At 50.8% G+C, this 12,239-nt stretch overlaps 1 protein-coding gene across 3 annotated transcripts in view; it reads right to left on the reverse strand.

Moving 5' to 3' along the window:
* The window catches only part of LOC100544838 (ankyrin repeat and SAM domain-containing protein 1A), a 74,160-nt gene that overhangs the window by 23,011 nt on the left and 38,910 nt on the right, over positions 1-12,239 (reverse strand). For all 3 annotated transcript variants that reach the window (XM_019623304.2, XM_010724348.3, XM_010724347.3), the window contains one exon: positions 7,327-7,904. In XM_019623304.2, coding sequence (XP_019478849.1) covers positions 7,327-7,904 — 578 coding nt within the window. The remainder of the gene's footprint in view (positions 1-7,326; positions 7,905-12,239) is intronic.

Raw genomic sequence — 12,239 nt, forward strand, 5'->3', positions numbered from 1 at the left:
TGACACCCCGCAGCAGAGGAATAATTAAGAATATATCAGGATTCCCATTATAAATCCTTATCATTAAGGAGTTCGTAACCTACGATACAAACTTGCCCAGGGTTAAACCTCAGCAGATGAGGCAGCAGCTCCACAAGTATATTTTATTCCCAAAAGCTCCTCCAGGTTGGGTTTAAGGGTTATCAGTATTAGAAATTCTGGCAGTTCCTACCAAGTGTCAAGGGTTAAGGCTTCATTATTTCTAAGCTCCTACAATGGAGAGACAGGGCACACTAAGCTTAAAATGGGAAGAAAATAGAACAAGCTGCTTCTCCAGCTTAAAAAAACCCCTTTGAGTACAACAAGAACACCCCTAATTGCAAAGCAACAAGCCTCCTTACAGCCTGACACAGCTGCTGTAAGAAATAAAAAGCAAACTAATAAGGATGCATTGGGGTCAGTGGACAACACTGGGCACGGGGCAGACAGTGGCAGAATCCTTCCTGCTCAGCACCACCAACTGTTGCGTGGATTTGCTGGTAAACAAGAGCTGGCTATTTGGGGGTTGCTGGGAGGAAAAGCAGTTTCATCAGGATTTAGGAATTTTATTATTATTTTTTTTTTAATTGCTGACTTATGAAATCATCTCTTGAGATGCTGCAAGCAGTCCGGGTGGATGGGGAGCTCAGCATGGAGCTGCTCCTTCCAGCAGCAGCTGCACCCTGAGCAGGGCAGGGCAACCAAGGGCTGAATGCAGCCTTTATGAGCACCTCAAAATGAACATCTGTTAATTGCCATCACCAACCTCAAGCCCAGTGCACGGCTACAGCATCTCTCAGGCTTCTGGTAAGGCAGTCATCGCGCCAGCCCAGCTCCTCCTGCTTCTTATTTCAAGCTGAGCAGACAGGTGGTGAAAAGCCCCCGCCAAGCCTTCCCCAGCAGCAACGTGAGATGAAGCCCATTGCACCTGATGTGCTGCTTCCCATTCAGCAGCCACACCTCGCAGCCTGCAGCCCAGCAAAGCCAGGCAACACAGCCCGAAACCTTCAGCATCATGGCAGTAATCGCAACAACAGCACAGATAACAACACAGGAGCCAAACCCCAGGGAAAGGCAGGAGGTGTTTTGCAAAGCCAACACGTTGCAGGCTCAAAATGAGGGCACTCGCAGGCAGCAGAGATCTGTGTGCAGACATTCATCTGGGAGACAATACAACAGGTGCTGCCTTAACGAGCAATTAGGTCCTGCCTGCTCCACTTTTCTCCTGCTGATGCAAAGAACAGATGATCCAAGGCACTTTCCCCCAGAAAAGTCTTTGGTTAATACATGATTGATACTATTAACTGCTGTTTCATCCCTGCTTGTGGAGGCAAGACTGCTCAGAGCCAGTCAGAAGCACAGAGTGGTTGGGTTGGAAGGGACCTCACAGTCCTGCAGGGCTTCTCTAGGAAAAGGCTCTGGGACAATTCCTGCTGGCTCCTCACTGCAAACGCAAGGAAGAGCTCACTGAGTTTGCTGTGCACTGCAGGATGTGCTGCAAGTGCTGCTCAGCAATAAATGCACAAATAAATGCACACATTTTCCAGCTCACTGTGGTCTCCAGGAAACTCCTTTGGGCCTGGATCAGGGATTGCTGCTTCACACCTATATCTTTGTCCAAACACCAGAGTTAGAAATCAAAGAATTCAGACCATGCATTTATATTTCACAACCAGTATATTTCACAGACCAGCAGTTTCAGAGCCCCTCCAGTATCTGTTATTTAAGTGCACAGCAAAGTTGGATGTCACCACGCCAAGAAAGATGATGGATGCCAATGAGACAACACGTGCTCAGGGAGGTGGGATGGCTGCATGCTGCTTATTGTCAACTCACCGTAGGAAAGGCAAAGACTGCTGAAGGATATTGAAGCAATTCAGATCCCCACAGCTGTGTTTCGTGGCCAAAGGCAAGGTGTTAAGTTCCTGCAGCACAGGTGGGCTGCTTTGGAAGGCTTCAGAAGGACTGCATACACACACACTGCTCTAAGAAGAACTTCTGAAGCGCTCTAAGATGCTCCATAAAGTGGAATAGAATATAAAGAAAGACTGAATAAGGAATGCTTGGGCTTTACATTTGCCCTTCAGAGCAGAACTGCAATCAACAAGGCTGCTGTGCAGGCTCTGTTTGGCTCAGAACGCTTCGTTCTCTCCTGGTTTACAGCAAACCCGAATTGTGAAAACACAAGTGTTCATAAAGGTAATGTGAGGGTGGAAGAAATCTTGCCAGTGGGGCAAAGGGAAATGTCCAGCACTGAGGATGATAAGAATTCCTGACCTTAGCACAGGAAAAAAGAGAGGAAACGTTGGGATCTGGAGACAATAGAATAATCAGCCTGTTAATTAAGACAACTGAGATCCTGAAGGACACATTTGTTTAGAACAGCAGAAGTCAGGATGAAAACACTGAGCGTATCACTTCTTTTCCCATAACCAAAGTATCACAAAACATTACAAAGGAGCAAAGGGAAACCTGGAAGGAGCCCTTAGGAGCACAGAGCCAGCTGGAGGCAGGGGATGGGGGCTGAGGAGCACAGCAAGGGCCCTGGGGCTGGGAACAGCCCACTGCCACAGCTCAAAGCCAAGGCAAGAGCTCAGCTTTAAACACCAGAATCCACAGGACACATCAAGTTTTTAGGCAGCACAGGCTGACAAGCAAGGATGGAAGGAGCCAGTACCATCCTCGGATGCTGCGGGACAGCTTGCAAGCTGCAGGTGGTGGGGGGCAAGGACGGGCTTAACATTTGGATTCCCCACCTGCAGCCGTCACCTGAAACCTCAGTATCTGATCCGCAGCATTGGCCATGCAGGAGCTGCTGCCCAGCAGGTGAGCTGAGAGCTTGTCAGAACAAGGAACCCCGAGCTCTTACAGGATGCAGTTTCACCAGGCACAAAATAGCAGCTCTCCCCCTGAATAGCAAAGGGGAAGATTTGCATTTCCTTTCAACATCAGTGTGCAGCTCTGAATTTCAACTTCTGAGTGTATTTTAAGGCAGTGGTGGGTTTGGCATCGAGAGCTTTCCTCAAAGTTTCACATCTCGATGCAAATATTTCTAATCCCCAACTCTAAGAGTGTAATTAAGGCAGTAATTCCACAGAGTGCTTAAGCAGCCAAGCAGCCCTGACAAGGTGAATGGAGCTCAAGCACTTCAAGCCACTTGAGCACAACCTCTACCATCGTGCTGCACAGCTCTTCAAAACCCATGGCAGAAAGCAATGGGGCTGTGCAGCTCACTCCTGTGGAACATTCAGCACAGGCTGCAATCGCTTGCAGGAGATGAGGATGGCTGTCCAGCGCCATAATTAGACACAAATTATTCATTAATTCATCAGCTAATCCACTTGGGGGGGGTGGAAGGCATCAAAGTGGTGGACTGTGCGCTTCCTTTTTCTAAAAAAGCTAAAAAAAAAAGCATGTTTTATTCAGCTCCCCCAGTTTCTTCTGAAGCAGGCTTAATCTCCTCCTGGAAGAGCTGCAGACACAGCAGCCACCTCACTTTGTGAAGCTGATGCTGGAACCCTCTGAGCCATTCACTGCAAATTCAGCAGTGGAGCTGCTCATTTGGTGGCAGAGAGCTGGAAGAGGCCACGTCTGGCCGTGGGGATCCAGGTCTGCAGCTCCTCAGCAGCACGCCCTGTGCTCTGCCCCCCAAAAGGCTTCCCAAACCATTTGTTTCACCGTTACCTCCAGTTCCATCCACCTCCAAACTCACAGCACCGTCTGTGCATCAGACAGGTCAGCTCAGCTCATCTCCTGGACAAACAGAGCCCAATTTATCTGCTATGTGTGTTCAGTGGCTGTCACTCGTCCTGCAAAAAGCACATTTCCCAAATACCTGAAATATTGCTTTTAGAAAGCTGACAGCACAGCAGGGGTGGGGAGCACAGCCCAGCTCCTCTCCAGCCATCGCTGCCCCCTGGGGCTGCTGTAGCAGCACTAATTGCTCTCACTGTCAGGAGCTGCTTCCCCAAGGAGCAGAGCAGTTTGCCGATGAGCTGCAGGGTTGGGCTCTCTCCTCCAGCACAGTCAAACTCAGCTGCTCGAGGAATAGGAGGATCCAAAACTGCAGCAGGAGAAAAGGAATCGTTCAGCACCTCAACCTGGCCAAAAGCCATCAGATCGTATGGGCCCGGAACAAAGCACGGCTGCTGTCCATCCCCCAGACTTCATTAAACTGCCAACAGAGGTTCATACCTGCCTTTCATCCAAGGAGGCTCGTGATGCTCAGGGGGAAAACAGCTCAGCCCATCTGGGCCCGAGCCCTGCCAGGTGTGCTCACCTGCAGCAGCACCTGCAAACGGACCTGGATGGATGCACAGAGCAGGCAGGCAGCAGGGCTGAGCCCCGCTTCTTCAGGAACACAAACAGTTTATTCTCCTATGCAAAATTCATGGTGAGTGATGCTGGGGCTGTGCGCTCATCTCACGGCTGCTCAATATTCATGAGCCACTTACACCAAACAAATTCATCACTTCAGCCCTCTGCCGAGTTCTGCAGGGCGCTGCTCTGCTGCTCCTCTCCCTGCCCTCACTTCCCAGGCAGCAGAAGGAGCAAGTTTTGATCCTCACCTCCTTCAGTCCCCCTCTGCTCCCTGGGCAATACAGCCCTGTTTGCTTTGCTGACCTCCATGCTTGCTTACAGCATCTGGGGGCCATGGTGTGTGCTCCTCTGCAGCACGCAGCTGGGCCAGGCCCTCGGAACTGCTCAGCAGGGAGCGGGGCAGAATGCTGCCAAGTGAATCACTCCTTCCCCAGCCCACCCTTCTGGCAAAGCTACACCACCTCCCACTTCCAACAAAGGGCATTGGCAGCGGGCGGCTGCAGGGCCGTGACCCTTCTGTCCGAGCAGCAGATCTCCCTGTGCACACTCACCCACGGCCCCGAGCGATGCCAGCTCTGCTTACAGATCCAGCCATGCACAGACACAACCGGGTCCCTCCCCTCGCCCCCATGCCCCAAGCAGACACACCTACTGCTGGCTGTGGGCAAAGCCCTTCCGTGCCCATTGCAGCTGCACATGGATCGCTTTCCTCCTGGGCTGCCTGCATAAAGGCTATTAAAAGGAACGGAATAACGCCTATAAATCTGCCATTGTTCCTCCCAACGCACAGGCAGAGTGGCTCAGTGAGGTTTTGTCAGCTGGGGAAATTCCGAGGCTGAGAGTCACGTTGGACTCAGGGCAGCTGCATTACCTCCATTCAGGGAACTAATTAAACTTCCAGCAACATCACTTCTGCTTATATTTAAATCTTAGTGCCGTCATTATGACTGGCCAGATCAGCCCCCTTCTACACATACAATCACTGCAAAAACAAAAACAACACCCAAATGTTCCCTGCAGGTGCGAGCCCAGCATTTCTCACCACCAGCCATAGGAGCCTTATGATATTCTATAGCAAGAAGTGGACTGGCCGTATGAATCACCAACCAGCAGCAGCTCCGTTTCATGCTATCCAAAAAACTGCTCTGCTTCACAAAATGTGCCCCTCCTGCTGACAGCATCACAGAGTGCAAGAGCTGCACGTGTACCAGGAGGCAGACAGAGACCCTGCACACTTCCGCATGGAGTCTAAAGGAGCAAAGCAAGCTAAAGGCAACGAATCACCAGCTACTGGCTTGTCTCGTTACGTTTAGCTTTGCAAAGTGTTTTCCAGTGGGATTCTTCACATCTCACAGATGGGGAAACTGAGGCAGAGACGAGGGAGTCTTGTCTGGAATCACTTGAGGAGGGCTGTGATAGCTAGGAGAGCCCAAGGCAAATCTAGCCACAGGGTGCTGCTCCAAAGCACCTCCACGAGGTGTTCAAATTACCTCAGAAGTGGGAAAACATGTAAAACCATCAGGTTTTGATCGTACAAATATTTTCACATTTGACCCGCTCCACTGCAGACAGATGGGAATTTTTCACATTCTTTCTAAATTTCCTCACCTAAACACGGCGCGGAGGAAAAGCAGATTTCCCTCCTGTGGCTCATTGGGCAGCACGGGCTGGGAGCCACGCTTTCTGTTTACAAGCAGGGAAGCAGATTTGCAGGCTCCCTTCTCCAAGCAGCGGAAGCACAGGCATGCTGAGCTCTGACCTCTGCTACCAGTAAAGCTGTGCAGCACTGCAAAGCCAGAGGCTCCTTTCCCTTTCAACATTTGCTGTAAACAGTTTGGTGAGGCATGAAAAGCACAGGGAAAGCTCTCTGCTCCTTTCAGATGTGCCTTCCGTTACAAAACCTTTCGCTAGCAGCTGCACTGCAACTAACCCAGCTAATTAGCAGCAAAGCCTCGGCAACCGGAACACCTGCAGAGGAAAATAGGTATTTAGAGACACACCAGGGAGAAAGCGCCCAGACTGAGGGACGGGCTCGTGCCGAGGAACGATTCCCACTCTTATCACTGTGGAATACCTCCATCTTCCACCACGTGTGATTTTATCTCTGGGTTGGGTCAGAGAGGCAGCCGAAGCACACGAGGGGCAGGCAGGAGGCACAGGCATCCCACGGGGCAGCCGTTCCCCTCTGCCACGAGCCCGGCACACACAGCCCTGACCCCCAGCACACGCCGGGGCCATCTATTTCCCCTCAGTGTACAAAGAGTGGTTCATGCGAGCTTATCTCTTCTGCAGCGCCGCCGCTCCACCAGCACAGAATCATCTCCAAAGAATGTTTCAGTAATGCTGCGGTGCTGGATTTCAGAGGGACACTTAATCTCGCCCGAGTGGTTCACCAGGGCCAACTTTCTGAGCATGAAATATTTAACTATCCATAGGCCTCCCGGACTACAATAAAGTGCCTTCTAACAAGCCTCCAAGATCACCACGTGAAGTAGGAGCTATTACATACATAAAACAGCTCAATTACTCTCTGCTCTCCAGCTCCGTGAACCCAGGATGCAGCTCACCCCCAGCAGCAGGGACCCAGGCACAAAACCTCTGCTCTGAATTCTGGGGGTCCAAAGGGGAAGGACTGGGAAGAGGGAGTCAACACAAATCCACGAGGATCGCTGTTATCAATACTCCCTCATTTTGGGGGTGCTAAACTTATCTGGCTTGCCCTGCATTTAAGTAACTTAAAACAACAAGACCTTTGAAAAGCCCCCAACTCCTTGCAGTTCTGCTTCTCCCCACCCCAATTAAGGTGTTAAATGCCAAAAGAGAGTTTTAACCGCTTGTAACTCGGCATTTCTTTCTGGCTGAGATGCGAATTAGTGAAGATAACGCGAACCACCCACGAGCCCCTCTGAAGGCCAACGCAGCAGAGAGGAGCTCACGCTGCACAGTTTCATCCCTGGCACAGCAGCACCCCAGCAAACTCAAACTCACCTCATCCCACTCCGAAGCAAAGGACGGCGACTTCTCCAACCTCTTCTTCCCAGTGCTGCAGTTGGAGAGCGATTCGCTCCGGCTCCCCATGGCATCGTCCTCTGTTGGGGAGCAGGTCAGGAGGTCGGAGTCTGATTTGGACAAGCTGCGGCTGAGCTTGAGCTCGGCTTTGGGTTTGCTCCCCGGGTGGGCTCTGCCCACAGCACCACCTCTGTCCCCCTCGTCCTCGGCACCGCCGGGGTGCTGGAGCACGTGGGGCGTGCCTACAGTTTCAGGATCCGCCCGGCTGACGTGAGCGTGTTGGACGGTTGCGTAGATTGCTTTCTGGTTTTGTTCTGGAGAGCCGGTCGGTGCTGATGCAGAGGCAGGTAAACCAGCATCCTCCAGCTGCATAGCAGGTGGGTGGCTCGCTGCTTCCACGCCTCCTTTCTCCGCGGAAGGAACGAGCCTGAAAGGGTCCTCGCTTATTTCACAGATGGGGGAAGAACCGTGAAGCAACCCCGAGAACTGCTCCGGAACCTGGATGTCCTGGGTGTCTGCAGAGTCCTGGCTGCGGCCACCGCTGCTCCTCCTGTGGTCTTCAGGGGGATGAAAGCAAAGGAAGAAAAAAAAAGTTTCAAAGATGGAAGAAGCTGCGAAATTCCAGCTCTCCCTCTGCCCTCCCTCAGCGAGGGAGGGAGAGATAAAGAGAGAACAGTTCCGTATTGTTCCGCGTACTCAACTTGTACCCAAAGTCGTGGCATTTATGAAATTCCAAACACTGGCCTGATTTATGCAATCTGGCAGCTCTCTGTGTTGTTTTATTCCTGTTAACACTAACTATCAGGCCTTGCTATATAAGGCTAAGACAAGTGCTAACTATATCCTGCAGAGAGAGCAAGCGAGGTAGGAGAAGCAGAGACGGAGCTCCTGGAACATCTGATGCATTTCCATAAAGGCCAAAGCGTTATTTAGAGCAGTGCTCCCTGCTCTTGGCACGAGCTGCAGGGTGGGAAAAACTTCTGGACTGCAATCAACCTGCAAGTTCCAAAAGCTGCTCCCCAAAAAAAACAATGCCTTCCTCCCTCGTGGTTTCCGAGTTTAACCTCTCCTCCTTACTCAGGGGAGAGAAATAAACAGTTTATGCAATAAAAAGCTCCATCAAAAAGGCTCTCTGCTGCAAGCTAAGCACTGAGCACTGAATGCTAATGCAGAAAGCTGTGTGCACCAGTGGCTGTCCCAGAAATGCGGCGCTGTTACTTGGTTACTGCTGTGCTAACATCCCCAATATCAGGTAAATCATCAATAATTGACCGGTCCCAATCGCCAGGTGTGTGCACCAGCACACATACTCACCTCAGCTAGGTTTTAGACACGTGCATCTGAACTGCAAAAGCAAAGGTTAGAAAAGCAAGGAAACACAGCTCGCAGGTCCTGGGATCCCCACCACCTGTTTGTGGTGGCCTGCAGATTTTAACCACTTCTATTTACTGCCACAAACACTTGGGTTGGAGAACAACTAAAAGCACACTGCAGCAGAGCAATAAAACAAAGCACCTCCATAACGTGACCATAAGGAGGGTATCTGGACATGGAGAGGAAACTCCTGGGTTTGCTGCTCTCAGTAGCTGGCAAAGGAACACTCATCTCACTGAGCGAGGCAAAGCGAACCAATCAATTTGGCTTATCTTTAACAAGAAGCAGCTATTAGCAACAATAGTGAAATTAAGCTCCTTCCCCTCAGCATCCTTTTTGCACTAAGCTTGACCAGCTCATTTCCAAGCACATCTGGTTTTGTGGTGCATCCCCACACCAGAAATGAGGCAGGAAGGGCCTGAATCAGCCATTCATCCTCGCACGCCATGCAGATCCCGGGGTCTCACGCGCCCTGCGAGCGCCAGCCAGTCCCTCACAGGCATCTGTTTACTCCACAGAAATGCAGAAAGCAGCTTGCTGGGCTGGCAGCTGAGTCAGGAACAGCAAAAGCCCGAGCAGAGGTTAACAGCCAGGGCAGTACGCTGGCAGACCTCGCTGCTCGCCGGCGTCAAGTGATGCTGGGGCTTATTTTGTTCCGGATCCTATGAGTTTGGGATTCCAGGACAGTGAAGTAGTTGTTGATCATCTTGCACGGATACATATCCCACACGTTCTGTGGCTGCAGCCACTGAGGGCAGGCGTCACTGCAAAGCCTCACCTGCACTGTGCCCAGCGTGGGCTGGGAGCGCCGGGAAGAAGTGAAGGTCAGGCTGTATTCGGTCGGTGTGCACACAGATCTGAGGTTGTAATGCTGGAGAGAAAGCTCAGAATAGATGGGACATGCTGTATATATAGCACAGGCTGGTGTAGGAAAGTTACAGATCCTGAAAGAGGGACTGGACACGGGCGCATTACCCTGTAATGGACTGGAAGGTATTGGATCCTTTACCAATTCAACAGCCCTCCCTCTTCTCCTCACCTCTCCCGTGTCCCAGCTTAACCTCCACTGCCATTCCTGCTGAATGCAGCGAGGCAGCTTAGGGCAGTTTGTGCCACGTGCTGGGTGCAGCCAGAACAAAGTGCTCCAGAGCTCACAAAGGGGCTCCTGTTGCACAGAAATCACAGCCGCCCATTCATCCTCGAGACGATGGAGACAGACTCTGAAATACAAGAGAGCTGCCAGGGAAGGAAGGGATGCAGCAAAGGGAACAGCACTTGCACAGAAGATGAGGAACGTCTTGAAAGAGACATCTCAGAGCCTGTAAGGCAGGCTGCCCCAAAAGCTGCAGGCAGAAGCTCACATGTAGGATGGAAGGAGTGACCTCACTTCTTTTTACCACTGAGGTGCACAGGGGGTTCTCCCCAGGTTTTACTTTTTGGGGTTTCAACTCAAGGTGCCCCAGGGTGACAGGAGAGGCCAGAGCCAGCGCTGGTCAGTGACCACAGGCCTTTTCAGGCTGTGTACATTTTCAGGGTAAGTTGCTTATGCAATTCAGCCAATGTGATCATGGCAAAAAGTTGAACAGTATTCCCTTTTAAAGTACACATTGAAACAGGGCAAGGAGAAAATAATATCTAAGGGCTGGGAAAGCAGAGAGAGCCCAGGTCCATCCATCTGTGGTACTCCATGGGATTTAGGTATTTATTATCTGCCTTTGAAAGCATCCCCATCCAGTTGCACCTTTTCACTCATAAAAAGGGAGTCGTCCTTAAATACGGATTTGTGCTCAAGTCCCTTGGCTGGTTTCACACCCAAGCACAGCTGACCGAGTTCTTCAGCCAGCTCCTGCTGCAGGATTCACCCACAGAAGGGTTTCCTTCAACTGCAAGTGGGCACCAGAGCGCATTTCCAGGCACAGACTGTCTGCTTCCCAGGAAGGATTCAATTACACGCTCCCCTGCCAGCAGCTTGATGATCCCAGATATGAAGCACTTCCCCAAACTCCTAACACCAAGCTGCAGCCACATTGCCTCCAGCAAGTTTGTTTCCCTATATATCATCAGGAGGGTTTGTTTCATGCCCCTGGATTAGGAGAATCAAGCTGTTATTGCAGCCGCCCTCTGCTTGAGCTTCCCAACCCTAGAATTTAGCAAGGACATATTCCAGTCTCTAATCTTCACCTACAAAAGGCTCTCTGTGCTACATCATGTAATTTGTCAGGTGGTGAGCATGCAAATCCAGCTCCTATGGCATAAAAGGCTGCAGCAGAGAGGAAAGCTGGCCTTTAGAGTACTACTTTAGAGGTGCAGAAATAACCTTCAACTGCAGTAAAATAGAAACACAAAGGTTCATTTACATAGTGAGGTACTGCACGTGAAATTCAGAAATGTATCTTCATCACCTCGGTTGTTTGAGACAAAATTTATCCTCCAAAAGCCACCGAAACTTGTGGTCATGTGTACCCCCCCCCCACTGCCCTTCAAGAAAGTGAAGGGAAGGAACGCTGTCCTTGTGTTACCCTGCATGGAAGCTTCTCAATACATTGTGACAACAGAAATGCAGGCTTGGATCAAAGACATGGAGAAAGGATCTGTCCTGCAGTGATGACAAAACCAAAGGAGAGCAGTCAGGCTTTGGTCCTACGTTACCATTCATCTCACAGCAAACCAAGAAGCTTCCATTCCTTCCAACCCTGGTTTGTAACAGCCCTGTGTGCCTGTGCATTCCCTATAGGGATGCCCACCCTACAGTAAAAATCCCTCTGAAGCACGTTTTGTCCTTTTGTGATTGGGTCAGTTCAGATATCTGGTTCAGAGAACTGCAATACATTCTGGCTGAACCAGCACAACCGCCGAGGAAAGCTCCAGCAGGAGGAAGGGTGAGCTGAGGACCTCGAGCTGGGCTTGCTATGGCAGCACGCCAGCAGGACCTCAACAAGCACCAATTGTTGATAACCACCATTAAGACCCATGCAGTCCTACCTGAGGCTGCTGACAGCACTGGCGGATGGCCCTCCTCACAAGCAAGACAGGCATCCACACTCAGAGGTGTTTTCTGCATTCATCCTCCTTCAGTCTCTCCCTACACGCAATAGGAGTTGTACAGTCTCCTCCCAATCAGTCCAGGCACAGTTCACCACTCTTGGCTTATTTTCAAGTCCTGTTACAAGGTCTGACAGCCCTGACTTCATGCGTGAGACTGCACGTAGTTTCCTTACCGAAGGAGATGGGAAAGCATTTGGCTCAAACCGCTTCTGATACTCTGCCCGAAACAATAAGCCAACTTTTCCTAATGCTCCAGCATGTGACAGCAAACTGCTGCAACATACACAAAAGGCAACCAGAGCAGGGCAGATAATGCCACATTCATCTGGTCACTGGACACAAGACAACTTGCAGCAAGGGGAACAAAGGCAGCTATCACATATGAAAGGCACCATTAAAAACAGCGTGCTTGCCACTCTGCCTGGCAGCTGCCCTCAAGAGCCCTTCTAACAGCACATCAGAGTCCTTCTCTT

Source organism: Meleagris gallopavo, chromosome 28, assembly GCF_000146605.3.
Source record: "Meleagris gallopavo isolate NT-WF06-2002-E0010 breed Aviagen turkey brand Nicholas breeding stock chromosome 28, Turkey_5.1, whole genome shotgun sequence".
Lineage (NCBI taxonomy): Eukaryota > Metazoa > Chordata > Aves > Galliformes > Phasianidae > Meleagris > Meleagris gallopavo.